The 22,107-nt window shown below is 37.9% G+C and overlaps 2 protein-coding genes across 2 annotated transcripts in view; one reads left to right on the forward strand and one right to left on the reverse strand.

Annotated features, from left to right (window-relative positions):
- Positions 1–17,385, forward strand: part of LOC106138304 (huntingtin-interacting protein 1) — a 38,516-nt gene extending 21,131 nt beyond the window's left edge. The window contains exons 6-25 of the mRNA XM_060947463.1: positions 153–330; positions 3,287–3,407; positions 3,851–3,958; positions 4,693–4,814; positions 5,103–5,199; positions 5,878–5,941; positions 7,280–7,389; positions 7,964–8,064; positions 8,393–8,801; positions 9,041–10,156; positions 10,244–10,585; positions 11,747–11,809; positions 12,472–12,559; positions 12,813–12,967; positions 13,223–13,343; positions 13,650–13,876; positions 14,418–14,659; positions 15,021–15,250; positions 15,430–15,587; positions 15,931–17,385. Of these exons, the coding sequence (XP_060803446.1) occupies positions 153–330; positions 3,287–3,407; positions 3,851–3,958; positions 4,693–4,814; positions 5,103–5,199; positions 5,878–5,941; positions 7,280–7,389; positions 7,964–8,064; positions 8,393–8,801; positions 9,041–10,156; positions 10,244–10,585; positions 11,747–11,809; positions 12,472–12,559; positions 12,813–12,967; positions 13,223–13,343; positions 13,650–13,876; positions 14,418–14,659; positions 15,021–15,250; positions 15,430–15,587; positions 15,931–15,960 (4,082 nt within the window). The 3' untranslated portion in view covers positions 15,961–17,385. The remainder of the gene's footprint in view (positions 1–152; positions 331–3,286; positions 3,408–3,850; positions 3,959–4,692; positions 4,815–5,102; positions 5,200–5,877; positions 5,942–7,279; positions 7,390–7,963; positions 8,065–8,392; positions 8,802–9,040; positions 10,157–10,243; positions 10,586–11,746; positions 11,810–12,471; positions 12,560–12,812; positions 12,968–13,222; positions 13,344–13,649; positions 13,877–14,417; positions 14,660–15,020; positions 15,251–15,429; positions 15,588–15,930) is intronic.
- A 799-nt stretch (positions 17,386–18,184) lies between these two features.
- Positions 18,185–21,971, reverse strand: LOC106138325 (cold shock domain-containing protein CG9705). Its single transcript, XM_013339456.2, has 3 exons — positions 21,755–21,971; positions 21,542–21,664; positions 18,185–20,508 (listed from the first exon to the last, which is right to left on the reverse strand). The coding sequence occupies exons 1-3, from the start codon at positions 21,859–21,861 to the stop codon at positions 20,355–20,357; spliced, it is 384 nt and encodes a 127-aa protein (XP_013194910.1). The 5' UTR covers positions 21,862–21,971; the 3' UTR covers positions 18,185–20,354.
- Between the last annotated feature and the right edge of the window lie 136 nt (positions 21,972–22,107).

The following is a 22,107-nucleotide window of genomic DNA, read 5'->3' on the forward strand; positions in this document are numbered from 1 at the left end:
TGAGACTATAAAAAAGGTTCAATTTTGCGTAATGTCAGATTTAAATATTGAAAAGAGATCCATTTATTGTCATAATCAACTCCACACATCATTTATGCCCTGAATCTCTACGGTATCGTGATCAAAATCGGTTGTGACCGTGCAAATTCCAGTATTCGACAGCCTGGGCAACGCGCGCGCCAACTCCATGACCGCGAGCGGCCAGTGCCGGCTGGCGGCGCTCATTCCGTGCGCGCAGGACTCCTCGCACATCTACGACTGCAACGTGCGCCTGCTGTTCCGGCTGCACGCCGCCTTGCCGGCCGACACGCTGGTGGGGCACCGCGAGAGGTGACGATTAATTAATTATAACAAGTGCATACATACATGTGGTCACGTCTATATCCCTTGCGGGGTAGACAGAGCAGGACTCCTCGCACATCTACGACTGCAACGTGCGCCTGCTGTTCCGGCTGCACGCCGCCTTGCCGGCCGACACGCTGGTGGGGCACCGCGAGAGGTGACGATTAATTAATTATAACAAGTGCATACATACATGTGGTCACGTCTATATCCCTTGCGGGGTAGACAGAGCAGGACTCCTCGCACATCTACGACTGCAACGTGCGCCTGCTGTTCCGGCTGCACGCCGCCTTGCCGGCCGACACGCTGGTGGGGCACCGCGAGAGGTGACGATTAATTAATTATAACAAGTGCATACATACATGTGGTCACGTCTATATCCCTTGCGGGGTAGACAGAGCAGGACTCCTCGCACATCTACGACTGCAACGTGCGCCTGCTGTTCCGGCTGCACGCCGCCTTGCCGGCCGACACGCTGGTGGGGCACCGCGAGAGGTGACGATTAATTAATTATAACAAGTGCATACATACATGTGGTCACGTCTATATCCCTTGCGGGGTAGACAGAGCAGGACTCCTCGCACATCTACGACTGCAACGTGCGCCTGCTGTTCCGGCTGCACGCCGCCTTGCCGGCCGACACGCTGGTGGGGCACCGCGAGAGGTGACGATTAATTAATTATAACAAGTGCATACATACATGTGGTCACGTCTATATCCCTTGCGGGGTAGACAGAGCAGGACTCCTCGCACATCTACGACTGCAACGTGCGCCTGCTGTTCCGGCTGCACGCCGCCTTGCCGGCCGACACGCTGGTGGGGCACCGCGAGAGGTGACGATTAATTAATTATAACAAGTGCATACATACATGTGGTCACGTCTATATCCCTTGCGGGGTAGACAGAGCAGGACTCCTCGCACATCTACGACTGCAACGTGCGCCTGCTGTTCCGGCTGCACGCCGCCTTGCCGGCCGACACGCTGGTGGGGCACCGCGAGAGGTGACGATTTATTTAATTATAACAAGTGCATACATACATGTGGTCACGTCTATATCCCTTGTGGGGTAGACAGAGCAGGACTCCTCGCACATCTACGACTGCAACGTGCGCCTGCTGTTCCGGCTGCACGCCGCCTTGCCGGCCGACACGCTGGTGGGGCACCGCGAGAGGTGACGATTTATTTAATTATAACAAGTGCATACATACATGTGGTCACGTCTATATCCCTTGTGGGGTAGACAGAGCAGGACTCCTCGCACATCTACGACTGCAACGTGCGCCTGCTGTTCCGGCTGCACGCCGCCTTGCCGGCCGACACGCTGGTGGGGCACCGCGAGAGGTGACGATTTATTTAATTATAACAAGTGCATACATACATGTGGTCACGTCTATATCCCTTGTGGGGTAGACAGAGCAGGACTCCTCGCACATCTACGACTGCAACGTGCGCCTGCTGTTCCGGCTGCACGCCGCCTTGCCGGCCGACACGCTGGTGGGGCACCGCGAGAGGTGACGATTTATTTAATTATAACAAGTGCATACATACATGTGGTCACGTCTATATCCCTTGTGGGGTAGACAGAGCAGGACTCCTCGCACATCTACGACTGCAACGTGCGCCTGCTGTTCCGGCTGCACGCCGCCTTGCCGGCCGACACGCTGGTGGGGCACCGCGAGAGGTGACGATTTATTTAATTATAACAAGTGCATACATACATGTGGTCACGTCTATATCCCTTGTGGGGTAGACAGAGCAGGACTCCTCGCACATCTACGACTGCAACGTGCGCCTGCTGTTCCGGCTGCACGCCGCCTTGCCGGCCGACACGCTGGTGGGGCACCGCGAGAGGTGACGATTTATTTAATTATAACAAGTGCATACATACATGTGGTCACGTCTATATCCCTTGTGGGGTAGACAGAGCAGGACTCCTCGCACATCTACGACTGCAACGTGCGGCTGCTGTTCCGGCTGCACGCCGCCTTGCCGGCCGACACGCTGGTGGGGCACCGCGAGAGGTGACGATTAATTAATTGTAACAAGTGCATAATATTACATACTAGCGACCCGCACCGGCTTCGCACGGGTGCAAAATTCGGAAAAAATTATACATAAAAACCTTCCTCTTGAATCACTCTACCTGTTACAAAAAACCGCATCAAAATCCGTTGCGTAATTTTAAAGATTTAAGCATACAGACAAACAGACTAAAATAGCGACTTTGTTTTATACTATGTAGTGATATATACATATGATCACGTCTATATCCCTTGTGGGGTAGTAGCCAACAGTCTTGAAAAAACTGATTGGCCACGGTCAGCTATTTGGCTCAATAATACAATTGAGATTTAAATAGTGACAGGTTGCTAGCCCATCGCCTAAAAAGAACCCCAAGTTTGTTAGCCTATCCCTTAGTCGCCTTTTACGACATCCGTGGGGAAGAGATGTAGTGGTCCTATTCTTTTTTGTATTGGTGCCGGGACTATAACAATTGATTGGTTTCTTTTATAACTATGTACTCTTACTATTTTCTTGTTACTGTATAAATTTCTATGCAATAAAGATATTACAAACAAACAAACAACGTGTGAAGTATAACAGCTCTCATAACGGGAGCTCAGATAAGTAATAAAACCATAGCCGAAAACCTCTTAAAATTAGAGAAAATTGTAGAAATAGTTCTATAGAACGTTAAATATACGCCGCGTCAAATTAAAAATTAACTCTATAAGCATTTTAGTCGCCGTTTACGACATCCATGGGTATGTGACGGAGTGGTCCTATTCGTTTTTTTTATTGATGCCGGAAACCACACGGCATTTATCAATAAAAGATTAATAGTTTATTCTCATTATTTATTATTTGGATAACAACTTTCGCCGATTTTAATATGTTTGTTGGAAACGTTTCTTATAATTAACTGTAATCCTCATTCACCAGGTTTAGACAGCAGTTTAAGAAACTGAGCTCGTTCTACAAGCACGCGAGCAGTTTGCAATACTACAGGAACCTCCTCACATTGCCGGTGTTGCCATCAAATCCGCCAAACTTTTTACTACAGGTAGGTACCTAAATAAAAAATACGGTCGAATTCAGAAACTCCTCCTTTTTTGAAGTCAGTTAAAAAATGACAGACGTTCTTCTTGAGCAAAAAAGAAACATTTACTATTAAATGACAGCTTATTTTTAATTTATTATCTTTGATGTTTCGTATATTCATATAATGACTTTTAACCTCTTACGGGATAGACAGAGACAACAGTCTTAGAAAGTCTTTATGTTCAACTGTATTGCTTAAAGATGGAATTGATATTATTTGAATATGATGATGTTGCAAATTGTTAGCCCATCGCCTAAAAGAAGAATCCCAAATTCTTTTACCTTAGCCATATCTTCAAAAAGCCTTTCAATAGAACTACGAACCACAATAACAGAAAAGAAAAATAAAATACGAATCATGTCTCTTTATAATATTAATATTATGGATATGTTTTGTTTTGACAGAGCGACTTCGGCACTTACGTCGCGCCTGTGGTGTCCATACCAGAGCCTGCTCCCGACGAAGTGGACGCTGTGGGCGCGCTCATCGATACTTCGGATACCATCAGTCAGGTGCGTCCTTATTTATCACGTGGTAGTCAGAGCCAATAGTCACTAGATTCAGAGATCACGTATAGATGGAAAATCTGGTGATGATTCAGAGTGACAGGTTTAGCATTCTCTTAACCCTCTCTCTGTTATCTTTGCGCATTCCCATTTATTGTTCCCTTCGCCTTGCTTTAGAGCCCGGGATCGGCTTTCCTACATTTGTAGCAACTTTCTTAACCCATCACTTTAAAAAGAATTCCCAGTATTTTGTGATGAAAGCTTGTCCATAAGTCTTTTATGGTTTGCCCAGAAATATAGCATACCTCGCCATATTGCTTGCCATAAGCAAAACCCAACGCTAGTTAGTCTCGTTTATGGTTCTACTATTATACATCTTTTAAACAGGTCGTTTTATATTTGGCAGTCGTGCACTATTGTCAAACCACCTGACTATCACTCAATATGCCCCTAAAGTCTGAAGAAAGAAGTATTTCCTTCTAGATATTTATCGACGTGTGTAGGTAGGTATATTCCAACTAATATTATAAAAGCGAAAGTATGTTTGGTTGTTTGTAACCCCTTCACCGAACCAATTTTCTTGAAATATTGCATAGGTATATATGATTTAAGAGTCTGGAGAAGGACATAACTTTTCATTCCGGTAAAAACTATAATTCCCGTGGAATTTCGAAAAACCTGTATTCTTTTCGTAGGTTTGCGCAAGTGAAAGCTAGTTAAGTATTTTTTTAAACTTTCAGGCAACGACCCCCGATCATTTGGACGCTTTCGAGAGTCGCGCGTCGCCGTCCCCGCAGCCGGACCCCGTCGTGGAGCGCGACAAACTCATTGAACATCTGCAGAACGAACTCAAGAGATTGAGGTCAATATTACTACAGTTGCCAACTAACTGTACTTCCACTTTTATGAGTAGCATCGGTAACATTACGAAGCAAAACGAAAGAAAATAACGACCTTATTACAAGCATATTAAACTTCAAATTTAAAAACAAAAAGTCTCCTGCTATCTAGCTAATAATGGCGGACAGTTACATAACAGACAGACACAGACAGGACAAAATGAGTCCAAATTAAATTTGACTCCTGCGCAGGTACTTACATCGGTGTAACTTATTAAAGCTGGTAATACTGTATTCGGTTTTGTCTCCAGGTCTGAGAGGACGCAGATGGTGGAAGAACGCAACACCATGCTGGGGTCCATGCGGGAGCATTGTACTCAGTTGGAGACGCAGCTACATGGCGTGAAGGTATTTACTAGTTTTTTTTTTATATTTTTTTTTATTTCCTTATAATTAAAATAAAGAAGCTGGTAGTAGCAGTTCAATTCTATCAATAAGCCAAACACTGCTGCAAAGCTGAACGTGGCCTTTCATTCTTTTGATGCCTTTTCGCTCTATCTACCTCGCAAGGGATATAGATGTGATTATATGTTATGTTAAGTTGCGGGCTCATGGTGTGCGACTTCGTTCGTCGTTCTGTACTCTGTACTTATGTAAAATTAAATCTGGGTGACTAATTCATTGCCAATCTCAATAAAATAGATCTCCTGTTATACTCTCTTAGAGGGATGGGAGGAGAAATTTTTCTATACAGTTTGTGGCGACAGCTCTACGCCACTCGTCACAACATCCAATCTCACAACAACTGTCAATCATCGCGAAGAAATTGACGCGCTCAACCAATAGCAGCGGAGAAACTAAATCGCGATTCCAAAGATTTCACGAATTGGAGCTATATATACAACCTCCGACACTATCGTTGGAGCCGCGGTTCCCCAGGCATAACACCTAGCCTGGCGGAAGATCTTCCCTTTGGTGGCAGTCGAGCCGAATCATCGCTCCCGCTACAAGTTTTTATGTTAGCCAGTCTATCTATATATGTATATAATAGTGTCTTATATATTAAGATTTCCTTAAATCTTGCAGCACGAATTGGAAGAGGAGCGACAGAAGGCTGAAATTCTATCAGCGCAGACTCCAGAAATGCAACGTAAGTAATAATGTTACGAGTCTTTTCTTTTTGTGTCTTGTGGTATCTAGATATCTGATATCTATGGTACCTATTTGTCTTTGGATCACAACTTTGGTTACAAAGTATTAGCTTAGCTGATGAACAATGCACACACAAAAAAATATAATTGAAAAATGGAAAAAAAATATGCATTTATTAGATATGTGTGCCAGCTGCTTCTCTTCCCGCATAGATCGTAAAAGTCAATAAAGGGAAAGGCTAATAAAGTTGGGAATTTTTCTTTTAAGCGATAGGCTAACAACCTGCCTCTATTTGAATCTCAATAGGGTACCGGACAGTAATCGAAAAAAAATCTAAGTTGTGTTTTAAAATAAAGTTTGTTATACAAGAACATCACTTAATAAAGATTTTTAAGAAATAACAATGATTTATAATTTTAAATCAATAAATAAAGTTGCAAAAATCCAATATTTTTTATCTGTGCAGCGTAAGAACCCAAACACCAATCACAGTGGGTGACGTCATACGTCATAAGTGATAAGTAAACAACACTGCTTTGTATGTTATTTCGAGTTATTCTACGATTTATTTGCATTTTTCTAAAAATATTTAATCGTAATTAGTTACGAATTGAAGGACTTTACTCATAACAGAAGTTGTCGCAAGTGCTTGAAGCCGCCTATCAAGCTTTAAATCATGGAACAAGGTTACAAACCGACAATAGAAATCTCCCAAAACATTGATATTTTCATGGTCGGCAGTTCCTTTGCCACTTTTATTTTGCTGAATTTAGCAACGTGAAAACATTTGTATATGTATTTCAACCTCTTTTTGTTTATCTTAACAACAGAAATGATTGAAGAAATTACAAACGAAAACATAACCTAAAACTAGTTTCATTGTTTACAAAGTTATTTTCACATATGTTTTTTTTCTATGATTTTAAAGGTAAGATATTTATGGGTTTTGCATGTTTCTAGATCTGCGAGAAAATACTTAAATTATCCAAGCACTGATCACTTGTAATATGGCTTGTAGTTTGTTTTTCAAACATTTGACGTCACGCGATGTGAATTGACGTAAAGTGCTGTTTTCGCGGCAATTTTAAATAAATTACGTTTTTGACGTTTTTAAATACTCCAAAAGATTTATTTTTTTAAAATAATATTTTTTATGGATATATAAATAAATAAAGATTATTTTTAAACACAATCTGAAAAATTGTCCGGTACCCTATTCCATCATTAAGTCATACAGCAGAACGTGGCCCTTTTGTAAGACCAAATACTGTTGGCTCTGTCCATCCCATAAGGGATAAAGACGTGATTTATGTATGTAATTTTATTGAATTCACAGAGAAATTGACGGAAACGGAACAAAAGGCGAAAGTGACCGACGAAAAATTCCAAAAGTTAAAAGGAGCATACACACAGTTACGAGAAGAACATATCACTTTGATCAGGCAGGTTTGTATACAAATAAAATGAAATTGCTAACACAAATTTCTAGACTAGAATTTCACAGATCATTTTTGACATCGAAGGCTTGGTAACAGGAATGGAAAATGGAATGCTTAGATTGTTTGGTCATGTCGAGAGGATAAATGAAAGTAAGTTGGCTAAGCAAATAAATATTTGAAGGGAGTGTGAATGGGACTGGTATAGAGAGAAGACGAACGTTCTTGATCAAATCGGAAATGTTCTGGCAAGAGGTCAGGTCAAGAGTATCTGAAACCGACGAGTTTGCATGAAGAGAGTTATGATGTGGATGAAGCGAGCAAGTGGATAGATGTAGGCTCTGCTTACCCCTCCGGGAAAGAGGCGAGATTTATGTATGTAAGGCTTCCAAAACTTATTTTCATTCAGAGTAATTTCTGCTCTAGTAAAATATGAAAAGGCAACTGGTTTATAATTTCACTTACTGAAATATCTGCATACTATAAAATACTTATACTTTAAGAAATAAATTGTTTCACTTAATTTTAATCTTCTTACAATCAGTCTAGAAGTCGTCTCATTTGTCTCATAATTTTTGTTTTAGAAAGCAGAAGTAGACAAAATGGCGGCTAGTTTACGAGCAGCGGCCGCGCAACATGAGAGCGCTAAAATGGCGCTACAACAACAGCTGAACGATAAACTAAAGTAAGTACGAGAAGATTTTTAAATAACAACAGTACTATAGCATCGGGTAAATTAGTATACCCAAGAATTCCGGGATGCACAGTACCAATTTTACAATCCGCCGAATCAAACCGAATGAAAAATCAATAAAATAAAGAATGTATTACAAATACATATAACTTTGTATACAAAAACAAAAAGTCTCCTGCTATCTTGCTCATAATGTAGAACAGTTCAGTTTGCGGGTTAAGACTACTGTGCAGGCACATCAGTGTAACTTGTAAAAGTGGCAATTCTGTACTTAACTTGATTTATGTGATTAAATGATATACTTATTTTTCCTTCCTAGGGATGTAGAACTATTACAGCAAAGTGCATCGTCCAGCGAAGAAATAGAAGCATACAAAAATGAAATATCAAATCTTCGCTCAGAGATTGAGAATGCTAGGCAGAAAGAAGTAGAATTAGAAACGTTAAAGGCTTCAATAGAGGCATTAGAAATAGAACACAAAACAGCCGCTGCTGAACAAGCAGAAAAATTAACGACAGTCACTAACGAACTGAAAGAGACGAAAGATACTTTAGAAGCTATAATTAAGGAGAAAGATGAGAGAGAAAGTGAATTAGTTAAAGTTAAGGAAGAATTAGTAGGTCTTAGGGAAAAGAGTGGTGATGAGTATAAAAAGGTAGTTGAAGAGAAAGAAGCAGCCCTGAAACAGATGGCGGAGCTGACGCAGCAGTATCAACAGGAAAAGGAGGTTTGTATTACGTCAACTTATTATTTGCATGATGTCATTATAAGCATAGCGTAGGTTTTGTATATACACTATTTGACTCGTTTGTGTAATTTAAAATTAACCATGGTAAATTTGCATGAAACTTTTAATGGTCTAAAATCCATATTGTTTATATGAAAGTTACATGTGTTAACAAATCTCATTGATCTTTGTGTAGGTTGTAAATAACTTGCTTTGATAATGCATTGGTGTTTTATTAGGAACAGTTGGCTTGCATGAACAAATTGCACGAAGAATTACAGTACTTGCAACAAAAACTGATAAATTCTGATTCTGATTTTGTAGTAAAATATGACAAAATCAACGAGGATCTTATAATACAGAAACGAGATTTTGAAGAAAAGCTTGATGAAAAAGAAAATGAAATTAAAGAAGCTTTACAAAATCTTGAAATATTAGAAAGTGAATTGGAAATTACCAAACAAAGATACGATGAAGGAATTAAAGAAAAGACTGAAATGATAACATATCTTGAAGGAAAAGTAGTTGAATTAACCGACACTAGGAATTTAGATCTCAGAGTTATTGAAGATTATAAAATTAAATTGGAAGAAACGATAAAAAATAGTCAAGCATCTTATGAAGATCTCCAAATGAAATTAAATAATGAGATGGAAGAAAAAGATATTGAAATTTTAAAAATACGTAACTTGTTAGAAGAAAGTGATGATCGTTACACAAAACTCACTAAACAAGTAGAAGATAAACATCAGGAGATTTTAGAGTTACGTAAACTGTTGGAAGAAAACACAGAAATAGGTAATGAGGAAAAATCTAAAAGTGAATATTTGTTGAGGACAATAAGTGAACTTGAAGATAAATTAGCAAAGCAAACTGAAGAAATCGAAAATCTTAACTCGCAACTCAAAGATAACCGGACACGCGAAGAAACACAAAAACAGGAGTTCGAAAAGGTAGAAAAGGACTATAAATACGAAATAACAATTCTAAAAGATAAAATAGAGAATATTGTTGAATGTAAAGATGAACTTATAAATAATTTAAAAAGTATGATTGAAAACAAAGACGAGCAAGTAATTTCATTGAATGTTCAAGTGCAGAAACTTACGGAAGATGTTGACCGACTACAGGACGAGTTAAAAGAAACACAAGCCGAGTTAGAAATTGGCAAAAATGAGTTGTTGAGTTTAGAAGAAGAACATGCCATGATTGTTCAGCGGAGTGATGATAACCTTACTCTAAAAAACCAGGAACTGAGAAGTCTCCATGATGAAGTAACGAAATTATCTCAAGAAAAGTCAGAATTAGTTTTAGCCAAAGAAAAAGTCGTCAGCGATTTCGCCTCTCAGCAATTGGTTTGTTTTTTTATTCTTTATAACCATTTGTGTATTTTGCTGTTTTTAATATACTAACATTATTTATATATTAACATTCTTTGCTAGGTTTACGAAAGTAAATTAAAGGAATTCGAAGAGAAATTTGAGCAGCTGCAATCAGTTCAAAATGATACCGAGCGAGAGAGCAAAAAAATTGTAGAAAACTTAAATGAGGAAATAAAATCATTGAGAGAAGAATGCCAACAAATAAAAAACGATAAAGATGAAGAAATCAAAGTTATTCAATGTGCTCATACCCAGGAAATAAACGAAAAGGACACCACTATTGCTAATCTTAATGAAAATTTGACACAATTAAGAGCTGAATTAGAAAGTTTATTAACGACGAAATTGAAAGAGAAGGAAGATTTGCAACTGATGCTATCTGAAAAAGACAAAAACAGCCAGGTTAGGGATACTAATGTTCACTGTGATGCGTTACTTGTTACACGTGATTAATTTGGTGAAGGTGTGTTTGTGTAGTTCATTCTCTTAATGTTTATTGTGTTCATTATTATGTGCTTTGTCATATGTGTAAACTTTAATTGATTTTTAATATTTATAACTACATATTATTTCGAAATTAATTTAATATAACTAAAGTTGCATCTAGATATTGTTCCAATTTTCGCGATCCGTGTGTTTTTTGTGTCGTGTATATATAGTTGCCTTATCTGTTTATTTCCACACAGTTTTTGCTAGATATTGTCGAGTTATACTCTTTCTTACTTTACATTTGTCCTACTTTGTTTCTGTATATTTCTTTTGTTATTTACAATTTTAATATGAGCAAGTATTATGACAAATTATTTATGAAATGACGAAGTGAAAATTCAGAATTATCGCAATCAAATAAAATGACACCGCTTTACTCTATCCTATTTCGATAAAAAAGAATGAGAAAGTATATAACTTACTTTTTAATTATTATTTAAACTATCTTAAATTCTTTACTTACGTTTTAGCCTATAATGATATGCTGCACCTCGTTTTAGCGTTGTATCTACCTTCACTTCCAACTTTAGCCTAAACATAAAGATTTATAGCACTTAGAACCTTTTTTGTTTATAAATACATATAGCATTGTAGTTGTATGTTAATTCATGTGTACGAATCATACTTTTAGTTAATATCACCTACCTGACGTGGCGACCCTGCCATAGGTTAGGTTAGGTTCGTACTCATGAAACATAACATTGATATACGATGATCACACACTTTATTATAGCATTGAAACCCTGATTACTGCTAATTAGCACTTGCTCCTATTAATGCCCTTGTAAAAAAGTACCACTACCGTCCTCAAACTATCAGGCCAACCTATCTTTTAGTTCCTCTAAGCCGTCTTTTATCTTCTTTTTTTGGGACTATGAGAACATAGTTTGCCTGAAGGGCATTTACTATTACAGCGGGACGTTTTTATTCGAGGGCATGACGTTCCTCCTAACAGCCTTTTGACCTTTTAGCTTGAGGGAGGCAGTCCTCATATGCTTCGACTTCCGTAGCATGAGTTGAATGCATGTTCACTATCTTTCTCTTTCCTTCCCCGCATGGCCGCTTCTTCTTTAGCTGATGGAAGCCCGCCTTGGACATACAGAGAGCGAGCGGATGACAGTCGAGTGCGAACTGCAGGTGAGCTCACAGACTAAGACTATGTATGACTAGGTACTTATGTTGATTTAGTAACTTACCTGTTGTCTCTCATTTCTTTTTATTCACATACTCTCTCTCCTATGAATTTCCAGAATTGAAAGTAGCATGTTACTTTTAGCGATTTATTCTTACCTATGTACCGGGACGCAAGAGTAGGGCCCAGTTTGGCTCATGATGTTATGCATTAGAAGTCGGTTTATCCTCCATACATATAATGAAATAGTAACTGACTGATATATGCCCTTGAAAAATATGAGCAAAAACTCAATATGGGGGATCTGTAGAAGACCAGCAGAAGCCAAAATGTGATTTTTAGAACTTTTTGTCTGAGTTTGTGTATATTTCGCATCACGCGACAACTATTGCTTCGATTTTAATGTGGTTTTCTCAGCTGTGTTGGGCTTGTACCAACTTAAAAACTATTATACAAAAATTTCTCAATACAATACAGGAGGGCCAGTTTTTTCAGTGAACTTTTTCGGCGAACAAAGTTGTGGGCTATATAGCTAGTAATAAAAATAAGTCAAAAATTAAATAAAATAATAGTAAAGAGTATCCTAAGCTGACGGGCTTTCATGACAAGATCGTTACAAGATAGAAGATGTAGTGTATGTATTAATAACCGTGGGTTGTGCTTGTAGGATCTACTTCAGCACAATTCTGTTTTGGAAGCAGACGTGAGCAATTTGAAGAAGCAGCTGGAGGACGCGCAAAGGCTGTTGGAAACTCGTAAGTGCACATCCCATTAGAATAAATAGATAATAGAGAGAATATTACAATCTACGCGGAAAAATCTGCTAGCACACATTGATTTCTTTACTGCCAGATCAGCTTTGCTATCTAAAACAATGCCTTCGTAATTTCATAACTTTCATTGGACCTTAACAGCAAAAAAAAAAAACTTTTTACAATTTTACTTTACGTCAATGACATAAACTGGTGCACTTATTTTTTATATTTAATTATAAAAATTTAATCATAGAACGAGCGAATATTGTGAAGTGTGCGGGCGAAGCGGGCGTGGAGGTGACGCAAGAGGCGCTGTCCAGTCTCGACAGAGGCAGTGCGCAGGAGTCGAGCCGACTCGCCGTACAGGTGGCAGCACGCGCACTCGACGATTTAGCCAAACACTCGCAGGTATTATTATAAAAAAAAAGAATAATAAAACCCTGTTCAAAGTCTACGGTTAGAGCCAGTCAAAACCCATATGATTTTAAATAGTATTTCACAGTGAAATTTATTACAATAATTTAATTTTTTGAGCTGTTTGATTAAGGTTATTCGAATTATTCAAACTTCGAAACTTCGCCTTTCTAGAGAGAAGCTATCTGCTTGTTTTATATCGAATATTTGTATATAAAAGACTTTAACAATGTTGTTTATCTGTGACAGATGAAGGGTTCCGAAGAGCCGACGGCCCGCAGCGCCATCGCCCTCGCTCACAACGCCGCCTTGCTCTCCTCGTACGTCACTGAAGTGTGCAACGTGTCCACCGACATCGAGCTGTCTGACAGTCAGTATCATATCTAGACGTGTTAATACTTATCCCTACTTCCCAACTATCCCTACTTAATATTTAAAATGCGAAAGAACTCTTGTCTGTCTGTCTGTTACGTTTTCACGCTTAAACCGCTTAACCGATTTTGATGTAATTTTGCACAGATATAGTGTTGCCCCTGTAGAAGAACATAGGATATTATGCTATAACTACTTTTTATTGCAAATAGAGAAACCACGTTGACAAAGTCGCTAACAAAAACTGTATCTTTACAAAAACATCTATTCCTTATGCAATTAATTGACTAAATCCTTTTCGCAGAGCTAACCACCGAATGCCGCACGATGCTATCATCGACGAAGCAATGCCTGGAAACCCTCACCACTGGCGTTCTAGAACCTTCGGCGTGCGAATCTACCCGCATATTGTTGTCAGAAGTGTCCGAGCACGCGACGAGAGCGGACGTCGCGGCGAGCGGCTCGAGAAGCGTCGACGACGAACTTGCCGATATGGACCGGGCGATAGAGCAGGCTGCGGAACAGATAGAGGTATTTGAATCGGCCGATAAGAGCTAAGGATTTGTTGTCAGTGTTAGACATGCTACTTTTTTAATAGTAATTTCCCTTGGGTGAAGCTGCGGTTAACAGCTAATTCATATAATATACTTCATTTACTTTGCACACGGCCGTCTGTAATTTGACGTAAAGCTACTCGTATCAATAATTACTCAACTTAAATACCCAATTTTATCAATAATCATTGTTCACATTTTGTCAAGTGCATCGACCGGCTCTGTTAGGAGAATACTCGTAAAGCTTAAGTATTGTTAATTTCTTGACTTAATAATTTTTTATTTTATTATTATCCAATTTACCACGTTTTCCTTTTTTTACCATGCATTATGTCCACATCGAGAAGATCCTACACTTTCGCATTAGCCTATAATGTAATACACGTTATAGGCTTATACAAAAGTGTATGTATATGTGCTGTATATATTCTTCTATGTACGAGTAATATTAGTTTTGTGAACCAAATTAAAACAAGCATCGGTTCAAAAATAATGAAACTTATAAAATATTTTCGCAGGGAATGCTCGCAGCGAGCCGCGCCGCCGATTCCGGCGTGAAGCTGGAGGTGAACGGCAAGATCCTGGACGCGTGCACCACGCTGATGGCGGCGGTGAAGCTGCTGGTGCAGGAGTCGCGGCAGCTGCAGGGCGAGCTGGGCGACCCGCGCGCGCGGCGCTGCATGTACCGCCGCAACCCGCAGTGGTCCGAGGGGCTCATATCTGCGGCCAAGGCGGTGGTGTTCGCTGCCAAGTTGCTGGTGTAAGTATATATGTTTACACATAAATTAACATCTTTTTTCAGTAGCCACCACATCTTTCCGCTATCACTGCAAATCACACGTCTTTTTCGAATGTGTAGGCAGAGAATATATTTCTTTATATTATACATTTATTTTTATCTTCTAGTGTAAGTGAATCAGAAAAATAAAGTTGATACGTAGTGTCGGTGTAATGGACATACATATATCGCCTCCTTCACTAATTTATCAACCATGTTACGACTACTGACGACTGGCAGTGTCGCCACTCAAATGTGTGTATGCACATAGTATATACTTAACGCCATCTAAAGGTACCAACTATACAACAATATGTGCGAATGAAATGGTAATTGTGTGCAGCACGTCAGCCGACGAGGCGGTGGGCGCGGCGGGGCGCGTGGAGGGCGTGTCGGCGGCGGCGCACGAGGTGGCGGGCGCCACGGCGCAGCTCGTGGCCGCGTCCCGCGCGCGCGCGCCGCCCGCCGCGCCCGCGCTGGCGCGCCTCACCGCCGCGTCGCGCGCCGTGGCCGCCGCCACCGGCGCCGTGGTCGCCGCCGTGCGCGCGGGCTCGGCGCTGGTGCACGAGCAGGGTGAGTGTACTATAAGGGATGAGAGATAGAGACCTTCCTTGACACATTTTGAGTTAATCGATCTAGTTGGTTTGTATTAATTTAAGAAATATTATTAAACTTTGGGATCATGTTGCAATACACATGAAGTTCGTATTCCTACCAAGGCATGTTCATTTATAACCTAAATTTTCCAACAGAAGCGTTAGACACGTCCACTTTGACGCTGACAGCGACGCGGCGGCTGGAAATGGAGAGCAAAGTGCGCTCGCTCGAGCTGGAGAGCGCGCTCGACGCAGAGCGAGCGAGGCTGGCCGCGTTGCGCAAGCGGCATTATCATCTCGCGCAGTTGGAAGAGGTATTGTTATAAAAAAATACTTACTGCACCCGACATATAAAAATGACAATAGAATTTGACACTTGGTTCAACTTATGTGCCGGGCACAAAACACTTAAAATAACTTGATTAGATTGACAGCAGGACAGATTTATTACTATGACGTAGGAGCGACAAGTATGAATTTGACAGCGGATAACAGCTTTATAACCTAATCATCAAATTTTCTGGGAAGTTTAAATTTGGATTTGATATTGGAGATACAAGCAACTAAATTAAAAATACAAGAAGCTATACATAAACATGTTGTTTATTTTTACGTCACCATTCATGTAACACAAATAACTTTTATTTTCTGTCGTAGAATGGTGGTATTACAAACGGCAAGGAGTGAAGCCAACGAACGGGATTGTTTTAGAAACCGTGTTTACCGTGCAACTCTTTTGTAAATGTACCCGCATTTCTATTACCCAAACATTCTTAACTTGCATTTTTATACAACGAATTGTTTTTTACCCTTTTGGGTTGCTTTTGTACGCATAATTTCATGATAAAACGGAATGTTTAGAACAAAATAACAGCCTGTATTGTTGTTACGTACGAAAATTATAAGTTGTCGCGTTAAATACCTATTGATTCCAATATATTAATGTGCTTTAAAAATACAGTATCCGTTTCTTTCTCTCTCATTTAGACTGTAAAATTCTACATTAAACAGCTTTACCTACTCATAAATTTAATATAATTATCTTGACACTTGGTCATCTGACTGGTTCCGTACTCTTGGATTTCAACATGGAATTATGCGTACAATCATAGTATGAGAGAATCATCGTTCTTCCTGTAGAGATGGCTCAATGTTATTAATGTTTAGCATTAAATCCGCGTTGTGATTTGAAATCCTGGGCAATTAGATAGGAATAAAGTATTGCTTAGTAATAAAACAACACTTATTTAGTACACTATTTACAATTTATATAACTTAACAAATATATATTTTGTGTATATTATTTTTATGTATGATCGATCACTTTAAATAATGTTATGCCGATTTTTACAATGTATAATTATCTATAGGCTTCTAACTACGTATAGGTTAACAAATATTATGCTCTTTCCTCAAATGTTCATGTGATAGGTATCGTTAATTTACCATATAATTGCATAAAATAGCCAGGAATATTGCTAGCGTAATTGGCTTATTATGCGCACTTGAAAAACTACTACCTGATCCTTTTACCGCCCAATATAAAAAGTAAAAACGCGACGTTAGGTACGCCGTAAAAGTATGCCAGTTCTAGAATAATCACATCTAGATTTTTTTGTAAGTTGTTGTGTTTAATCAGATTTAATATCTAGTTATCTATACCATTTTTAAATTCCTATAGACATTGATGTTTAAATATAAGAAATAAAATTTAATACTTGTAACACCAAATCTTGGATTTGTAAATCCCCACGAGAATGTAGATAATAAATCACGAGACTTTAAGCTTTAAGCAAAGACTAAGTAAGAAAATTGTAACTTGTATGTTTTTATGTATAGAGATAAATATTTTGTATGTTTAATATTTTTGTTGAGAGTTTTATGTTTTCTCAAAATATAGCAACGTATGTAATAATGTATGCTATAATTCACAAAAAGCAACAAAACACATTTTTTGACAGCCAATTACGATATCCATTGGTAATTTATACTTATTAGCATTTCGATTAAAATTTGTAACTATTTCTAACCGTTTTATCAGCTAAAATGATATGTATCCTTTGTATCGAAGATATCAACTGGGTTTTATAAATAAAATTTATGTACAACTTACTTTTGTTTTATGTTAAATATTTTGCCTACTCCTATGCTGAACAATATTTTTTTGAAAAGGACAATTGCACCTAACACCGAATATTTTCATAAGTATATATCATCTCATCTATGGAATAAAAATAAAATTGACATCGTATTATTAATTCCTACTAGTAAGTTTATTGGGAAGAAAAATGCCGGTAGTTTTACTGGGACCCCAATAAGTCTCAAGATCACAAAAGAATAGCGTTATAGGATTATTCATTCATATAGTCACGTCTATATCCCTTGCGGGGTAGACAGAGACAACAGTCTTAAAGAGACTGGTAGGCCACGTTCAGCTGTTTGGCTTTATAATAGAATTGAGATTCAAATAGGTTGCTAGCCCAACGGCTTAAATTATCAATATGAATCCCAAGTTTGTAAGCCTATTCCTTAGTCGTCTCTTAGAACATCCATGGGTACGAGATGGAGTGGTCCTATACTTTTTTATATTGGTGCCACGGTTATAGGATTAGATGCCCAATTTTAAGATACTCTGTTAAGGAAATCTTTGCAATGTAAGTAATGATCCGTCAAGGGAGCTTCAGTGTCAAGACACGTCTCTGATTGACTAGCTAACCGAAAGTTATGTAAGCGGAAGAAGGTATCGATAAAATCTGAAGTTCAATTCCCTTCAGTCACGTTCATTCATAACTAAACATTTAGTCGGTAATCAATATGCATTTTTATAGCTGTCTCGTAGCTAATTATAAATTATGATTAATGAGTCAAAAGAGATTCGTTGGCTGTCGAATAAGTTTTAATAAAACAAAAATTTGCTTACACATATTGTTTTATTTATCCAGTAACTTAATACTGCTATTACAAACTAAATTAAGCATGGCTAAACTTTACTGATTACACATTTAAAACGGGTTCGTATACACGAGCGGTATGGCAATCACATTAAGTCCTGTACTGCCTCCAATAAAAAGAAGGCTGTGTCTACCCCGTGATCGGGTAAACAAGAATTATCTTTTAATCAACGGGACACAACCGCTCGTGTAACTCTTGGACGATACAAAATATAGGGTTTGTATCAAAACTACAGAATATCGCAACACAATCAAAGCAGAAATAGAAAGGGACATCAATGTTTTCACACCAACGGTTAAAATGCAGTGCTTCGGAATGCTGGGTTACACTTATTATTCTCATAATTCATTGCTACAATTCGGAATTGCATAAAAAAATTCAAACCTTGATAAAAATAAGTTCTTTTCTTTATCACAAACGGGCACTTCGTTATAATTTGTGCTAAATTATTATCTACAACTACAGGGTAGGCTGACACAAAACTCGTCACAATATTAAGATAGATATAAGTAATGTCACTCAATTTTATCATAAATAAAGCATTGAATGCTTTCCCGAAAAATTGAAATACTTGTGTGTTTCACACATACAGCTTAATATTTTGTTCATGTTGGATAATAAAAATAATAGTTCCTGTTATGTTCTTCTTCGTCCTGGCTTTAGTCCCGGTTGCATCCTCACCACTATGGAGAGGAGCCCAGGGTATGCCTTTGAACATGGATCCTGGATTGGGTAAGTCAGGATTGCAAGAAGCATGATGCAAGAATTATATAGTTCCTTTTATGTATCATGTACATAATGGAGTAACATAACACCTAAAAATTAAGCCAATTATTGTTCATCAAATGACACAAAGCTAATTTTGCAATTGCAAGAAGCCATTACCCACACAACAATACTGTTAACTCTAAGTGATGGTAAAACCTTCTAAAATTTAGCACCACATGTTGGCTTCTCACTTTGTTCACAATACTGGATTTAATATGCAATCAATATATACAACCTTGACATTGATTCACACATGAGACAATGCATTGAATACTGATAAAGGTGCACTTACACACAGCGTCAAACTGAATTTTTATTTTCACAAAATCGAATTGACTTGTCTGGATCAAGTAACTGATCAAAAAGTTTATGTTAAATGGTTAAACCACGAATCACGAATTATTAATCGTTTGACGCAGTGTGAATATGAGGAAAAACATTTTTCATTTAAAGGAAAATAATGTGATAAGAAAAGTTTTCTGTAACAGAAACAACATAAGGGCTTTTAGTCATATTGATTTCAAGATTTGAATGGTTCAATACACATAGTATACTAAGAAAATGGATATTATGGTGGCTACAATCTACATATAAAAGAAACATAATTCTAATACATAGAGTTCATCTACATTAAAAGTATATGTATGTAAAGTGACTATGTAGATAAAAATAAGGTTGGTATTTCAAGGTTAAGGTATGTATGACGTACCTATTTGTCAAATATGCACTACCGATTTCAACCTTGAGCCTCCACAGTTGCGACTGATAATAACATTATTAAATAATAAACAGTCAGAGGTTAATGCCTGTTATGTATTTATAATTATAACTGATGATAGCTCCCTGAGAGGTAAAAATTATGAGTGCCCATGATTTAAGATTAAATGCAAAATTCAATGGGTAATGAGGTTGACTACATTTTGTCTATTTCATATGCCAGTTATTTTAATATTCTAAACCTAAATTCATATAAAATTCGTTTTTTTGTTACTTTATGGGGTTTCATTAGTGTAGTCTTTTATACTTTACTCAATTGATGCAGAAGTTATTCTTTATATTGTCTAAAATATTTCACATGTATCAATAATACCACTCTTTTTGAAGTTGTAAAATAACAATGTAATCAACCATCTGATTTTATTTATCAGACAACTTTAAAGAGCCTGTAAAGATCACCACTAAAACCTTGACATGAAAAAATAATTGTGGTTGAGATTATTTTTTACGGGGACTCTGCAAGTTTATACAACCACTTGTATACTCGTGTTAAAGAAAAGAAAAAGAATATCATTAGGATAAGTCTGATCAGTTTTTGTAAGTTTTCCAGATACTCCATATTGTGTTGCTCTTTACGTAGAAAATTACAGAGGGGGCTCGTCCCACTTCACGTGTTTCTCGGGAGTGAGGTGTACGATCCGGACGTGAACTGCTTGGTTCTTCTCAAACTTTGGGGGGATGGGGCAGAGACGATATATCACTTCGTCTCCAGGCAATGGAACGTATTCACCTTCAATGCTGAAAATTGTGGATATGGTTTTATATTTTGTTTGTTTTTACGACACTAGTGGAAGATGAGAAATTGAGCCAAAAAAGATGGAAGATAAGAGTAGGTATAATGTTTGCATAGTAACAGAATTTATTAAAAATAATAATACATACATACATACATAACATCACGTCTATATCCCTTACGGGGTAGACAGAGCCAACAGTCTTGAAAAGACTGAAAGGCCACGTTCAGCTATTTGGCTTAATGATAGAATTGAGATTCAAATAGTGACAGGTTGCTAGCCTATCGCCTAAAAAAGAATCCCAAGTTTGTAAGCCTATCCCTTAGTCGCCTTTTACGACATCCATGGGAAAGAGATGGAGTGGTCCTATTCTTTTTTTTTATTGGTGCCGGGAACCACACGGCACAAAAATAATAATGATATCGATATTTTTCTAGCCTAGAAATGGATTAATTATCTGATGTGGTTTATAAAGGCCATTTACAACTATGATCTCATTGGTTAAGAATAGAATAGAATTTATAATACAATATTTGCTTTTAAGCTTTTAAGAAAATTTGACAAAAAGATACTTAACAAACAATCAACTTGGCATTGATTTGTCAAGTTTAATATTTGACTATACACATGGAAGTGCCAAGGTCAAAGTAAAAATAACAATGGAGAGACTATTATTTTGACGCCCACACTCTACAGGCTTCTGTTAAGTTTGGACAAATTAGATGTTTATACAATGCCTTAATGTTTGTGATAATCACTGACTTTGTAGTTAATTTATGTTACCACACCATTTTTAATTCTGTCTGTGGTATGGCTTATGTAAAAATTGTAATCTATTTTATTCTGAAACTAAAAAACTTATTAAAAAAAAGAAAATGTACCTCATATTGTCGATATATTTATATGATAAAAATATTGCAATTACAATACTTAATTGAATCCCCAATAGAGATCCCATTTAAGTAGTATCGATATAAAAATATTTTCACCAACGACATTATATACTACCATTACTTTTACTATCAAAAACTACTTACTCGGAAATGTGAACAAAAAGATCGGCCCCGCCTCTATCCGGCGTCACAAACCCGTGGCCTTTCGCACGGCAAAACGACTTTATTTTGCCACCCTCTAGCGGATTCCCCAATGCCCTCTCAGACCTAAAATCAATAAAATATGGAACTCAATCATCTATACGTGCAATACTTTGTATTGCGTTATATAGAAATAGCAAAAATTGGGATACGTACGTCGACGCAGTTCGGTTTCGCCGTGTTATTATTGGGCTGGGAAGTTGCAAGTGCGAATTTGTTTTATTAGGCGAATCATCGCTGTTAAAACCATAATCATTAGACATGATCACGAAAAGTTCATAAAGACTGAAAAATGCGAAAAATAGAAAACACGCAAGAAGCTAAGCAAATGTGATTCAATTTATTTTCCCAAATCCCTATACGCAATGTCAAATGTCAATGTCAACTATGACATACAACTTTATAAAAACGCATTAAAAATAAACTAATTTGACGGGCTTGATAGGAAAGTTTTTTGCTTTGGTTTTGAAAGAAATGAAGAAATAGAATGATGATTTGATTTTCACTAA

The sequence above is a fragment of the Amyelois transitella genome, chromosome 13 (assembly GCF_032362555.1).
Source record: "Amyelois transitella isolate CPQ chromosome 13, ilAmyTran1.1, whole genome shotgun sequence".
NCBI lineage: Eukaryota > Metazoa > Arthropoda > Insecta > Lepidoptera > Pyralidae > Amyelois > Amyelois transitella.